Below are 16,293 nucleotides of genomic sequence, written 5' to 3' on the forward strand. Positions count from 1 at the left end.
ATAATTGGGTTTTAGCCGGGACTTCGCACTCTATGACCCCAGTTCCACTGCACCTACAGCACCAATAATCCGTATTCCACAGCCCACACCACTTGACCATCACTCCTAAAAACTGACGGTCTGCGACTTTGTGTTTAATAAAAAAATAAAAAATAAAAAGGGGAAAAGGTACCAAGCAACAGGGGGACATCACATCCCACTTTTGCTTGAGTTTTGTTCCCAGTACAGAAGGAATGACCTGGCCCTCAGTGCTAGCAATGAAAATGGCTCCCACCTTGTTTCTAGTAGCAGTCATAATTGGGGTGTAGTGCACCTTTTTTATTATTTCCCCAGTGTCACTGCACCTGCTGCACTAATGGTAGTGAGTCTCCATTAAAAACAAATTGTATACATATCTTGCCACCTTCCTTAGGGTGTCTCTCGGAGGAAGAGGTCTCAGTCCATTTTTGTAAAAGAAAACATTTAGTCCCCATAGACCGTCCCCTTCTTTCGGGCATTTAGTACTTGAAAGGAAAGCGATTCAGTGCAATTGGTTAATCACCAAATGTAAAGGCTGGCTGGCAGCAAGTATAGGCTTTACTTGTTGGAGTCACTCGAAGATTCATGGTGACTACAAAGATTTATTATTTTTGAGAGGTAATGAAAGGGTGCAGTGTTTTGGAAAGTGTCCTTTTAATAGACTTGTAAAAATGTTTGCACCAGATACTGTCTCGATACTTATTACTAATATGTATTTTTGTAAGCGTTTATTTTAGCTTAAACACTAAATCATTATGTTGTAGTCTATCTCATACTGTGTCAAATACAATTTTACAATAATGACTTGCATATCCACGGTGCATTCTGTTACAGGATGGGACCTCACTGCAAGTGACACTAGTGCTATTCTGCGGCCGTGGGTTTTACAAATGAGAATGAATTTGCCACTTTTGCCTCATGAAGAATTATCTCCTACATATACAAAAGTTTTTATTGCTTAAACCAGTCAAATGGTACCAAAAAACGTGGCAACCTCTGTTCCTGTACAATGGAAGCTCTTTTGCAATAGCTCACAAATCCTCTTTCGGTGGCTTATTGCTGCATTTGGCTGTTAAACAGGTACAAATGAGGTGAAATCTTTGCCTGGACAGTGCTATCATGAGTAAAAATATCACAATAATGAAGTAATATCATTACAAAATGTGCCACATTAGGCTACATAATTTACTTTTTCTTGTTGCATACTTTGGTCAACCTAGCCGCATAATTTGGTCCTCTGCTGCATAATTCCAGTGGTTCTGCTCATGGCACTTTGAATACATAAGTCACTAATCCGCACTGTGCTAGCCATAATTCAATTCTGTGATTCTCTGATCCCACGAACTGACATCTGCAATGATCGCTTTAACCAACTGAGGTTCAATAACCTAAAAAAATAGAATTTCCTACTAACTAATACTTTTTTTATTTATTTTTCATTACGGTCTGTGCATTATTTTATAAGCTGTTGCCTGAAGGTAAAAAAACAACTGAATTCTTACAGAATATTTTGTTGTTTTGAGCAACATCTTTAAACACCCCCCCCCCCACCCTCCACAGTGCTCAAGATCACAGTTGCCTACTTGTCCTACATTTTAGGTCTCGCCTATTCCATTCCGCAAGGAAATAAATATGCGAGTCTAATGCAGCTAAACCACTACTTAAACCCAAGGCTCTCAAAAGGCTCTCCAAAAGCGGATTTTCAACAGTTCACGAGAATCACGTGACCACAAGCTGATCTTGCAAATGCTCGCATTCCATCATCTAAGGCAGCCCAGCCAGCCCAGCCTCCCTCACACAAGCTTCTCCCAGAAGGCAGGCCACCCCCTCCCTCTCCATATTGTTGCTCGAGTTGCCCACCCCCTCCCTCTCCAGCGCCTGCCTTCTCTCTGCCCACGCATCGCAACTTGTTTAAATTTCAGCTCCTTGAGATTTTTCGCCTTAAAGTGCTTTGGGTCCAAACTACCCACTCACCCTCTTTGTCATTCACATTACTTGCGGGCTACTCTTTTATTTAATACACAGACTTGCTCTTCACTTCACCTTTCACGGCCGCAGGCCGTGACTTGCATTTCTACTCTCCTCAGCCCATGTAGACACCACACCATGACTCGCATTCTTGAAGGCAATCTCCACCCCCCCCCTGGTGTTTCTGGCTTTTCTCGAGAGCTTCAAAGGCTTCACGGCCGGCAGGCCGTGCAAATCACTTCATCTCAATGTGCTTCTTCATCTATGTGCACTGAATTGTAGCTTCATTCATACTAGTCATGCCTTACTCCCCAGTTACGAGAGTAATTCACCCAAACTTTACTCATTCAGCCGTTATCCCGTAACAGCAGTCAACCTGTGTCTGGGCTCCCCCAGCAGGCAGCCCACCCCATCCCTCTCCATATGGTCGCTCGAGTTGTCCACCCCCTCCCTCTCCAGCGCCTGCCTTCTCTCTGCCCATGCATCGCAACTTGTTTACATTTCAGCTCCTTGAGATTTTTCGCTTTAAAGTGCTTTGGGTCCAAACTACCCACTCACCCTCTTTGTCATTAACATTACTTGCAGGCTACTCTTTTATTTAATACACAGACTTGCTCTCCACTTCACCTTTCACGGCCGCAGGCCGTGACTTGCATTTCTACTCTCCTCAGCCCATGAAGTCACCACACCATGACTCGCATTCTTGAAGGCAATCTCCGCCCCCTGGTGTTTCTGGCTTTTCTCGAGAGCTTCAAAGGCTTCACGGCAGCCAGGCCGTGCAAATCACTTCATCTCAATGTGCCTGTTCATCTATGTGCACTGAATTGTGGCTTCATTCATACTAGTCATGCCTTACTCCCCAGTTACGAGAGTAATTCACCCAAACTTTACTCATTCAGTCGTTATCCCGAAACAGCAGTCAACCTGTGTCTGGCCTCCATTAGGATTCCAATCTTTCGGCCAGTGTCCCTCATCAGCAAATTAACTGTGCTGAGCCCCCATTATCCTCTCCCCACCCTTGAGAAGCTTACTTCTTCAAGGGTTGGTGTTGCCTTATCACGTGGGGTTTATAAATGAGCCTCGCCGCATTAAGAACCAATCCAGAACTACTACATTTATTTAAAAATGTGTAAATAAATCAAAACAAAAGATAACCCTTTATAATGCCGATAGCTCATATCGTCATCTCCTATTTCCTTCTGTTTTTTTCTCCAGCGTGGACGCGCCCGAGCCGCATGGGGAGCAGCAGCCTTTGATGTGCCGGCTGGCCATGCAGTGAATAATTAGGGGAGAAGAAATGCCATCTGTTGCTTTGCGCTCAGCCTCAGGCCGGCATTTCTCCTCCGCTAATTATTCACTGCATGGCCGTCCGGCACATCAAAGGCTGCTGCTCCCCATGCTATGTCGTCAGTTTCCTCTGCCTTTAACTGTGCTAGCAAAGATGTCAGCATACGGCCTCTGAGGCTGGCTGCTACACCCCATTGGGTTCCCCAGAAGTATCAGACTGTCTCACAAGTGACTGACTCTGTCCCAGCCTTATTCTGCCCATGTCACTCACTCTGCCCGAATATTACCAGCCCTTCAGGAGCACCAAATTGTCTCACGAGTTACCGACTCTGTCCCAGCCCTACCAGCCCTTTAGAAACACCCTCTTGCCCAAGTCACTGACTCTGCCCCAATATTAACGGCTCATTTGAAGAATCAAGCTGTCTCACGAATGACCAACTCTGTCCCAGCCCTATCGGCCCTTCAGAAGCATCGCGCTTTGTTTACTTTTGAACAGCCGGCAGAAGAATAATTAGCTACGCGCTGCTCATGTAATCTTTCGCAAATCAATCAGGTTGACAGTTTACTTCCATATGAGACATCTATTCAACCGTAGATGCATTGTTTTGATCTTTTAACAAATGAATATTGCTTTAGTAATTTATGCCAACACTTCCTCACTTTTCTAGTAATCTTTAAACTCTTTTGTAAACACTTTCATGTTGTCTCTGCTCCTTCGCGCTCAGTTTATTTTTAAAGTATGCAGATTACAACAGCAGATAAAATAAACAGTTCTCTATAATTCAAGCTGTTTGCACATTCTAGTCATCTTGCGCGCATTAGAGGCTATTAATTTTGTAACACAGCTTTCTTCAATTGTATTAATATCTGTAACACAACTTTCTCCAGTTCTAAAATGTCGTGACTGACTCAAATATATCTATTTACTTTAACTTCCAGAAGATATTCTCCTCCACAATGCCAGAGCTTCCCCCGCCCCCCCTTCGCGCAATGCCAGAGCTTTTCACTCCAAAACATCACACTAAGCTTGCCCTCATTGGCCCGTCCGCCCTCAGCAGACAGACAGCAATAAAAGATCCAAAGACAGTGCTTATGTGTTTGGGCTGGCGAGGGATTTCACAAACAGACTCTCTCTTTTCCACCACGGACTCATATGTTGTTACTAAAAGGAAATGTAATGTTTTCGTTCTTCCTTCCACTCCTTTGTCCCTAGTGAACTTCTCCTGTCTTTGCGCCTACTGCCTTCCCTATGAGTATTTAATTTAATGGTGCTGTTATTGTGCTAGGGTGTGAGTGTCCCCCCCCCCCCCCCCCCCCCCCAACCGAGCCTATCTGGCACTAGTCTGTCTACCAATGACATCAGGCAGACACTTGACTGTGCTAGCAAAGATATCAGCATACGGCCTCTGAGGCTGGCTGCTTCACCCCGTTGGGTTCCCCAGAAGTTGCAGACTGTCTCACAAGTGACTGAGTCTGTCCCAGCCTTATTCTGCCCATGTCACTCACTCTGCCCGAATATTACCAGCCCTTCAGGAGCACCAAATTGTCTCCCGAGTTACCAACTCTGTCCCAGCCATACTAGCCCTTTAGAAACACCCTCTCGCCCAAGTCACTGACTCTGCCCCAATATTACTGGCTCATTTGAAGAATCAAGCTGTCTCACGAATGACCAACTCTGTCCCAGCCCTATCGGCCCTTCAGAAGCACACTGTTTACCAAGTTAATGAATCTGCCCCAATATTTCTGGCCCTTCATCCACACGCCAACTCCACCATCCAACTCCACCATCCAACTCCACCCTCCAAATCCACCTCCACCCTCCAAATCCAAATCCAACTCCACCCTCCAAATCCAACTCCACCCTCCAACTACAACTCCACCCTCCAAATCCAAATACACCCTCCAACTCCACCCTCCAAATCCAAATCCACCTTCCAACTCCACCCTACAACTCCACCACCTCCTTCTCTAACTCCTTTTTCTCTTCTCTTCTCCTGTGCTGATCTGCTGCTCTCTTCCACCGCCTCCTTCTTTAACTCCCTGGTCTGTTCTCCCATGCTGATCTGCAGCTCTCTTCCACCCGCCCCCTTCTCCAACTCCCTGTTCTCTTCTCCCGTGCTGATCTGCTGTTCCCTTCCACCGCCTCCTTCTCTAACTCCCTGTTCTCTTCTCCTGCGCTGATCTGCTGCTCTCTTCCACCGCCTCCTTCTTTAACTCCCTGTTCTCTTCTGCTGATCTGCTGCTCTCTTCCACATACATCCTTCTCTAACCGCACACACACACACACACACACCCACACACACACACACACACACACCTACAACCACACATACAACCACACAAACACACACAATCACACCACACACACACAATCTCACACCCACCAAGTGGAGAAGTGTGGCTCACTGGTTAGAGCAGGCAGACCCTGAAGCAGAGGTCAGAACCAGGGTTCAATTCCCGACGTGGCAGGGTCTTGAGCTCAAATGTCCATGGACTCGATAATTCTCGCTTCGGTGCCTGACCTAATCATGGGTTCACACTCTGCAACTCTGGGCATTAAGCTTGCTTAATCTCCACAACGCCCCCCCGCGGCGGGATGCCTGGCGTTCACCTTGGGGATGCCCTGTAGGGGCTATCTCACAGGGAAAAACCAGGACGGGTTCCCAAGGCAAGCGCGGAGATACCCCTTCGGGGGTCGATTCTGGCGCTATATAAGAATATAATAATAATAATAATAACCACACACCCAAACCCACACACAACCACACACACAACCACACATACAACCACACACACAACCACACATACAACCATACACAACCACACACCCAACCACACACAACCACACACAACCACACACCCAACCACACACCCAACCACACACACAACCACACACACACAACCATACCACACACACAATCTCACACACAACCACACACACACACAACCACACCCAACCACACACCCAACCACGCACACAACCACACACACAACTACACACACAACTACACACACAACTACCCACACACACAACCCCACACACACAACCCCAAACACCCCCACACACACAACCCCACACACAACCCCACCACCATACACGCATACAACCACTCACACATACAACCACTCACACATACAACCACTCACACATACAACCACTCACACAACTACACATACAACCACACACACAACCACAAACAAACACACACATCTGTCGCCCTCACTCTATCTATCTATTCCCCTCACTCTATCAATCTATTGCCCTCACTCTATCTCTCTATTGCCCTTACTCTCTATCTATCAAACTATCTATTTATCGCCCTCACTCTATCTATCGCCCTCACTCTATCTATCGCACTCACTCTATCTATCGCCCTCACTCTATCTATCGCCCTCACTCTATCTATCGCCCTCACTCTATCTATCACCCTCACTCTATCTATCGCCCTCACTCTATCTATCGCCCTCACTCTGTCTATCTATCTATCGCCCTCACTCTGTCTATCTATCTATTGCCCTAACTCTGTCTGTCTATATATCTATCGCCGTCACTCTGTCTATCTATCTATCCCCCTCTATCTATCTATCGCACCACCACAGCATCACTCAGGGTCACCACAACATCACTGAACGCCACAGCATCACTCGTCGCCACCACAACATCCCTCCGCGCCACCACTGCATCAATCAGTGCAACCATTCAACAACATCTAGTTCAAATATGTTCTCTCAATGTTTAAAGCTTTATTACAAATGTCACAAAAAGAAGTTAATATTTCACTTCTGTTCTTGGATTTTCGTCACAATAAAATACACTGAACATAATCTTCACAAAAGGTATTTACAAAAGTTTAAGCTATTGCCATTTAAAATGACAATAAATGTTATTTAAGTATTAATTATTTAAAAAAATTAAAAGCCATTGTTATTTGTAATATCAGTACATCTAAGTCATGTAAATACAAAACATGTTGCATTGCAAATGCTATGTGTCACATTTGCAAAAGTTAAAAGTATTGGCATTGTAAATGAAAAAGCTATTAATTTCGCTATTTTCAAAACCAACACATAAATATAAAATGTGTCATTTACAAGACCAATAGCTCAAACTTTTCTAATGCGAGACCTATTGCATTGCAAATGCTTGTTTTCAACAACAGCAGTCCGTGAGTTGTTAATGGGGACCTTGAGGTGCCTCTGCCTGAGAGTGAAGGGGGGAGGAGGTGTAAATGATAGCTGCACTTAAATGCTTCATGTAAAGGAAGAGATCCTGGAAACATTAAATATAAGCAGTTGCGCTTCCAGATCATCTAAATTACCAAGTGCTTACTGAGACATTTGTGCCCCGTTTGGGAATGCAGACACTGATCCCCGGGGGGAAGGGAACGCAACGATGGACCCAGGGGGTTGGAGGGGCTGGCAGGGGAGTCACAGTTGGAAGAACTTAGCTCTACTCTGGAACTTAACATTTGCACTGTAGTAATATTGGTGTCAGTATTGTGTGGTCTTAAGCAGTGCTTTTAGTGGGCAAGTTATGGTTTTAATGGCTTGGGTGTGCGTTAGGCTTTGTGTAATTAACTATAACTGCCCACTTTTAGGGGTTTTCTGTTTTAATTCAAAACCAGAACTGCACTTTAACTGACATTTTTTCAAGGAAATTTCAGAGGTTTTTATTAAAAACATTATTAAGGTGTTATGAGCAGACGAAGTCATAATTGTTTAATTATTTTCAGAGATTCTATGGGACTTCTTGAGTATATACATCATCCATCGGTAATGCTTCTCTGTCATCCCCAGGGCCGGTGTTGAACTTTTCCACTGAGTCTGGATGATAATATAAATAAGGCCAGCATTCAACTGGAAAGCTGGCTGAGAGAAGCTCTTGACCAAACTGGCCCCTGGTCAAACAAGCTGCTAGGAGATAAAAGCCCTGAGCTGGGTGGTCTAACAATGAACTTCTTGCTTCTAAAACAGAGTGTAAGAGACAAGAGAGCCTCTGGCAAAAGAATTATGACCCTTGTTATAGGGTGAATTATAAGATGCCACGGAAAGCTCACCACTTGCTTATCTTTCAGCCAAAGCGTTCATACTACTCCCATTTATTTCAGCTGCTAATAATTCTCGGCATTCAATTTTTTAGATTATAAAAACTCTCATGTCATTGCCTCCTTTCTCACCTTCTTCTCTGCACTTTGAAGAAAGTTGCAATATCCTAACACCCTTAGTTCCTGAAAAAGAAGAGAAAATTTATACCTCCTTTACTACAGATGACAGGGGTCACTTGCAGTTGAAAATGTAGTTTGACCCAGCCACCACCAATGTCTAGTTACAGCAAATAAGCCTATTCTCCAATACTGAATTGACTTCCCTCTGCTCCAACATTGTTATGTTATGTTATTAAAAATTTGTAAAGCGCACTGTCACCATAAGTTTCCTGGCGCTAGGTATTGTATGGACATGACGCGGTAAAGCAAGTTAACAAGATTGTGAAAATAACCAGGTCTTTAAAGCCTTTCTGAAACTCAGTAGATTGTTGCTGGTCTTGATCGCAAGGGGGAGAGAGTTCCAAAACCTGGGGGCCAAGTATGAAAACCTGTGGCCACCTTGCTTTTACAGTCTAATGGAGGGAGTGGCAATTAGGTGACGGTGGGCTGAACGGAGGTTGCGGGCCGGAAGGTGCTTCACAATGAGATTGTTCAGAAATTGAGGACTATTGCAGTGGAGTGTTTTGAAGATAAGACAGCCTGTCTTGAATGCGGCTCTTAGTGCAATGGGCAACCAGTGTAGTTTATGTAGTGAAGGCCTAGCCGATAGCCATCTAGGGGTTTTGTGAATTAATCTTGCTGCCTGATTCTGAACAATTTGAAGGCGGCGGAGCAGAGTCTGTGGTAATCCTAGATAAAGGGAGTTGGAAAAGTCAAGACGTGATAGCACCAGGGAGATCACACCTTCCACAAGGGCGGCGTGCGATAACAAGTGGGAGATCTTTCAAATTTTTCGCAGTTGGAACATACTGGCGGAGATCACTGACCCCACATGTCCTTTAAGAGAGAGGTCGGAATCGATAGTCAACCCTAAACTCTCCACAGAGCATGACGGCGTGGGGGAGGGGCCTAATTCAGTTGGCCAGAAGTGAGGGCCCCAATGTGCCCCGCTGTTTCCTGGCAAAAGAAGTTCCGTTTTTCCAGGGTTTAGTTTCAGCTGATTGTAATTCATCCACTGCTGGATGTGGAGCATCACTGCTTGGAAATCTGTTGGAGCGTTTGGGGAGTCCAGGGGAAAGATGATCAGAAGATCATCGGTGTAGTTGAAAACTGTGATCTTCCAAGTTTTTGGTGAGTGAATCAACGACTGGATATACAAGTTAAACAGCAGTGGTGAGAGAGAAGAACCCTGTGGTACCCCGCATACTGTAGATAACTTAGTGGCAGTATAGGGACCCAAGTGAACCGTTTGCGGTCTACCTGACAGAAATGACTTAATCCACTCATAAGCAGGGCCCTGGATTCCCGCTTGTCCGACACAGTGTAACAGAATATTATGGCACACCGTGTCGAACGCGGCCAACAGGACTAGGAGCACCAGAGCCTGAGGGGCGTTTCCACTCAGAGTGTCTAATAATGCCAGAATGACGGCCTCTGTGGAATGTGCCGGCCTAAAGCCTGCATGGTTAGGCTCCAGGAAGCTAGTGCTTTCAATGAACTTAGAGAGGCACCTAGTGACATGGGCCTCCAAAATCTTTGCCAGATAGGGCAGGAGGGAAATAGGGCAATAATTAGAAGGGTCAATAAGGTCTGCCCAAGGTTTCCTCAGTAAGGGGACCAGTATGGCATCCTTTAGGGAGCTAGGTACTATGCCCTTACTGAGGGATTCATTGAGGAAAAGGAGAATGCTTTGGGGTAGAGTTGAAAAGATATCCCTAAGGACTGCGGGAGGGCAGCAGTCGTTCGGAGAGCTCAACTTTACACGAGTTGTGAGCTCTGATAAGGTATTCAAGCAGATGTCTGGGAAATGGGTAAATGAAAGTGGATTGGTGGGAGTGAGGTCAGTCGAGCCGACGAGAGTAGAGATGGGAATACTATTCTTGATAGCCACGATTTTTTCGACAAAGAAGGTGTTCAAGGAATTGCACATCTCTTGAGTAGAAGCCTCAGCAGGTAAGATCCTTTCATCGCTAGTGAAGTCATTCATAATTTTGAAGATTTCCTTCGCTTTGTTATGGGCTAAGAGTATTCTTTCTGAGACATATGCTGCTTTGGCCGTAGAGATCGAGCTTTTGTATTCTTTGCGGGCCGACAGAAAGAGCAATCTATCTGCCATGGAGTAGCCTTGTCTACAATTCCTTTCCAATTGGCGGAGTTTGAGCTTTAGCGCCTTAAGGTCACTAGAAAACCATTTGTGGGCGTTGCCATACCTGGCACGCGAGAATTTGGTGAGAGAGGCATACTTTTCGCTGGCCGCCTGTAACCAATTAGTGATGTTTACCTCCATCGAATCGATGTTGGAGTTGGGGTCAATAATAGAAAGTGTACTGGCCAAGGTGTCGATGAAACCCTGGGTGTCATATGCGCTCCATTTGCGAGACAGCCCTCCTGTCCTTTTAGGGGACTTGACCCTGCCCTTGACTGTCACAATGACCTCAATCAGATGGTGATCGGACCAGATGCAAGGGGAGATTATTGGACTTGATACTGTGATATTATGGGACCAGATGTGGTCGAGAATATGGCCCTTGATGTGGGTAGGAGCCGTTATTAGCTGAGTCATATTTAGACTGGTTAACAATTCGAAGAGTTCAGTAGCCTGTGGTCCACCTCGTATATCATTAAACCAGTAATTAAAGTCACCGATGAGTAATATTCTATTGTGACAGGTCATAAGGTTCGCCATTTGTTCGCTTAAAGTAAGAGGAAATGAGGGCATGGGCTGGGGAGGGCGATAAATAAGTATAAGGACGAAGGCGCCTACTTCAATTTCAAGATTAATGACGAGATTTTCAACTTCCGGTAGGGCTAGGGAAGCTGTAGAGATTAACTAGAATCTTGAATCATTAAATCTGGTTTTCCCACAGATCTAATTTCCCGCACCATCTGGGATCAGGGCTGCAAGATTATCCAATCTGTGGTTGGTGAAGTGATTATCCTCTACCTGCTCTCTAGTTGTGTTCCCCAACAATGGAAACACACCATTTTGGCACCTTTGTTAAAATAAATGCTATTGGATCCGTTGAGATCTGAAAATGATTGGTCCATATCATTGTTGCCCCTTTTTGGTAAGTTAGCAGAAAAGCATGTAAATAGACAGCTTTCCAATTTCCTGGAGGATAGTAAGCTCCTAAATAAAACTCAATCGGGTTTCCACCCTTCTTACAGCATACAGTCAGCCTTTCTGCTTGACTCCGAATCTGCAAAACGGATTATGGATGAGGGCCACACCGTGGCTATTCTTATGCTCATCTCATTACCACGTTTGAAACTGTATCTCACAATACTTTGGTCAAGTGGCTCTAGAACAGCGGCATTAGTGGCACAGCACTGCTCTGCATGACCTCATTCTTGCAGGGATTCACTTTCCAGGTGTCACAAAACCCATTTTAGTCAATGATTCGCTTTCTGCATCAAGGAGTTCCTCTGTCTTTAGTTCAACTCTTTTTGATGTTTATGTCAGCCCTTTGGCTGGGGTCATTGAGCATTATGGTTTTAATATTATCTCATAAGCTGATGACACACAATAGTGAGCAGATGGCCTCTTCTCTTCGTGCATGTCAGGTGGATTTTGCAATTTGTTTGGACCATAACTGTTTACAACTGAATGCTGTGAAGACTGAGGTTCTGATATTCAGCATGCATGTCAACATCTGGTCCAATGCTTGGTGACCAGATAACCTTGGCCCTCTATCATCTACCTAGCCCAAGTTTTAATAACCTGGGAATCTGCTTTGATGAGAAGTTTCTTCTGATGCCCAGATGAATGCCCTTACAGGAAAGTCCTTCAGGATATTGAGATCCCTCAAAAGAATACTTCACGTCCTTCCTGAGTCTGCCCAGAAAATAGCAGTCCAGGCACTGGCCAGATCCAGACTGGACTACTCCACTGTTCTGTATCTGGGTGTTACCCAATCGTGTTTGAATATGCTTCAAAGGATGCAAAATACGAAAGCTCGTACACTGCTTGGGCTCTCGAGATGAGTTTCTATTAGCACCACTCTGAAGTAACTGATTTGGTTACCAGTGAAACAGAGAATCATCTTTAAGGATCTCTCCATTAAATCTGAGGCCGGCTACAACCAAATTGGTGTCCTTTCCCCGATTTAAAAAATGCTAGAATTGGTGGCCGTGCTTTCAGTCACGTTGTTCCTAAAATCCGGAGCTCCTTACCTATGGAAATTCGGCTACCCCCCTCCAAACTGATCTTCAGAATAAATCTGAAAACCTGGCTGTTTGGTTCCAGCTAGGCTTGTCCTGTCTATGTATAACTATTTCACATATTCAGCCTCCTAGTGCTGGGACACTTCGCGTGAAGTAGCCATGCTCTTTAGAAATGGTGCTATTATTATTATTATTATCTTCTATGAAAGTGGCCCCTGTGTCCATGGCCATTGACTGTGTGCAGCAGTGTTGACTACAGTACCTGGCCTTTTGCCATGTTTTGCACATGCTGGGCCTAAGCCCAACCCTTTTTGGTGGTCCCACCCCACTTGAGGCCAGGTCCTGAACCAGCTCACTTGTTCAGAGTGCATATTCTGTATGGTTGTGGTAATGCATTTATGTGCTGTAAATATTTTATGCTGTTATAAGTTTTATTTGGATTACCCCCCCCCCCCAAAAAAAAGTCAACATTTTCAACACTTTAGCAGATCTACCTGCTTATTCATGGATCTAAGGACCTGGAATTAGATCCATGAATCTGTGAGAAAAATAGATATTTTTAAAGTTTTGGGAGAGTTGCCCTTCTGGGACCCCTGACATCCCCCTTGGAGTTAGGTGAATCTCCTCTTTTCTCATTAACCCCACTCAATGACTTTTTTTCAGGACACAGGCTTGAAAAAGGTACTTTAGTGCTTGGCATCCTGTAATAGACACAGCAACAAAAATGTCAGTTCTTGCTAGATAATCACATTGCTCCAATTATTAAATTCTCCAAGGAGCCGCAAATACTGCATTAGATGAGGGGTGAATGCTCCCACTTGGGTCGTTTTTCAAGGACATTGGAAACACACAAAGAAGTGATTGGCGAAATGATTGAATTAATGTCAGCCTCTTTTAATTATTCTGTGCTGCATTCCATCCCATTGTGTTTTTGCTCACTTCGCCACTACACACAAGGGCCAAACATAGGCAAACCAGCTATGGCCTGGGCTTTTCACCATCGAAATAGGGAAAATGTCGCCATTTTCCAGAAATCAGGCATACAACGTACTTTTAGAAGAAAAACACCAAACTGAAGCAAAGCATTCGCCGCACATGTACTATGATTCAAATGCATAAGCACTGCATATTTTGTGAAAATGAAATGGCCACTTTCTGCTTAGCATTTCTCCCAACTGACATGTTGACTGACATGTAGAATTCATCTGGTGAGTTGCAGCTTTCCCTGATGACATTTTTTGCGCCTTGCTGAAAAAAATGACTGAAAACGAAGCTCGCATTTCAGAGAGAGGTGACATTGCAAAGCCATTTGCTGAAATTGATGATTTAAAGGAGCGTGAATCATGTTTCATGACAAGATGGCTCTTTGCGCAAAGCCACAGCTGCAACACTTAACAAATGTCGAATCTTCTCTTTCCCCTCCTCTTTTTTAGGTATAAACTGTGAACTGGAGATTGATGAGTGCTTGTCACAGCCTTGTCTGAATGGTGGAACCTGCCAGGATAATTTTGGCAGCTATTTCTGTACCTGTGCCTCTGGATTCCTGGGCGATTTCTGTGAAATTGACATTGACGAGTGTGCCAGTCAGCCTTGCCTGCAAGGAGGGCAGTGCATAGATGCCACCAACGGGTATGTATCCTCATTCCACAACCTCTCACTTAAACCTTGCACTAATCCACAGAAATAGTAGTTCTATTAGGAGTGTATGCATAAGATAACTACGTGAATTGTGCGGCAGTGGATGGCTCAATTATGCGGCACCACTAACTAATTATGAGGCAGAAAAGGTCAAATTATGTGACCCCGTCTGTTAACTATTACCAATTTTGTCATTTTAATACACATTATGCACCAGGTGGGGGGTAATGTGGCAACTGTGGCAATTGCATCATTATTTTGAAAACACTGCACTTTCAGAAACACCTGATTCTAGTGGCCTTAGTACAAACTATGAACTTCACAATGACTTTCAAATTCAGCGAAATTTAGAGGGAAGTGAAGGGTAAAATATTCACTATGAAAGGAATTCTTAAAGAAGAGGCTGTTTGCCAAAGCACAGCCGTGTGGCATATTCTAGGTCCTTCTCTGTACTTCTTCTTGCATCCTTGTCGGGGATGTCTCCTCCCAGTATCTTATGATGTCCATAGTCTACAAAAGGTACTCACTCAGTCCCCAGTGATAAGAATCATGCACATAAACAAACATGATAACGAGTGGAACAAAGTCATTCGGTTGTGATAACTGATAACTAACCAAGCTCCCATTTGTTAATTTCTGCCCGTATTTAAAATGCTGGAATCTTCATAGAAAATACTTGGGGCCTGACTTAGGGTTTGGCGGCCAGAATACTCCAAACATGCCGGATGTCTCATTCTCCATAAAAAAATAACATTATAGCCTATAGCCAGTGGTTAATTTGTAAACAAATAACTGCTGGGGCTCTCGTCAGGAGGCAGCTTCAACCTGCCTCCTGTCTCCTGTAAGCCCTGCATAACACACAACCAACAAACCCTACAAGTGGGGCGAGGATGTAGCTAATGGCCAGAGCTGCCGACTTCGGAGCTGGGGAACTAGTTTCGAGTCTCTGCATAGACTCAACATCCTGTAATTCTGGGCAAATCACTTAATCTCCCTGTGCCTACCAAAATGAATGTGTCCTCAACTGGTGCTCAAGCACTGGTGTTGATCATTAAGTGCCAGTGCTGAGCAACAGAAATCACCAGTTCAAATTAAGCGCTACCTATAGCACTTGTAATTCGATGGACAGCTATCTGCCGAGTTTTGATGGAGTATCCCATCTGCCAAGCTTTAAGTAAAGCCCTTAGGCAATCTAATGTTTAATGACGTGCACAAACAGACTTTAATTCATTTAGTATCCTACTTCAAAGAAATATTTTTTTACCATAACCTCATTCATTATTTTGATTCAAAGAAACAAGCTTTGAAAAAGCAAACACATCAGGCCTACAGTCTGAGAAGAGCTCTAGGGAGATTTACGCTAGGAAAGCCACCTAAAGAGGGAAAGAGCTGGGTGAGTTCAACCAGTGAGGATATGAGCCTCCAATATGAAGTCCATACCCAGTTCCGGATTACCAAATAGGCAAAGTAGGCACCCGCCTATGGGTCTCACTCCTTTTAGGGCCCCCAGGACAACGGATCAAAATAATTTTGATTTGATCTTGAAAGAATATTGCAATCCAGCTTTATTAAATATTGCTTCCAAAAGATAGAAAAAGTGAATCATCTCAAAGAAACGAAAACTTTACATTAAAGACTCTATATAGAAAATATTGTATTAATGTAATGTGTCCAATAACAACTTAATGTACATAAACCAGAGACATCAGATTCACATAAGAGTTTGTCTCTTAAAAGCTCATTTTCTGGCAGCTGTCAGTTTGTAAAAAAAATCGGGTGCATTGGGTATTAGGAGATAATTTGCGAGGGGGGCACCGAAATTTGGACTGCTGAAGGACCTCCACAGGGTTTAATCTGCCACTCCCCATACCAAAGTGGAAGAAGCTGCTTCTGCTGCGAACAGGTGTGTACTAGCTGCATAGGCTCTCTGCAATAATAAACTACTTAGTCATATCACACAAGCCAGCATTTAATGCCAAATGTGCAGTGTAACCATCTGCAAAATATCATGGCC

The 16,293-nt window shown here is 44.3% G+C and overlaps 1 protein-coding gene across 1 annotated transcript in view; it reads left to right on the top strand.

Annotated features, from left to right (window-relative positions):
• CRB1 (crumbs cell polarity complex component 1) overlaps positions 1 to 16,293 on the top strand; it is a 713,161-nt gene that overhangs the window by 282,163 nt on the left and 414,705 nt on the right. The window contains exon 3 of the mRNA XM_086954812.1: positions 14,075 to 14,270. Within this exon, the coding sequence (XP_086810938.1) occupies positions 14,075 to 14,270 (196 nt within the window). The remainder of the gene's footprint in view (positions 1 to 14,074; positions 14,271 to 16,293) is intronic.

Source organism: Lissotriton vulgaris, chromosome 1_1 (assembly GCF_964263255.1).
Source record: "Lissotriton vulgaris chromosome 1_1, aLisVul1.2, whole genome shotgun sequence".
In the NCBI taxonomy this organism is placed as follows: domain Eukaryota; kingdom Metazoa; phylum Chordata; class Amphibia; order Caudata; family Salamandridae; genus Lissotriton; species Lissotriton vulgaris.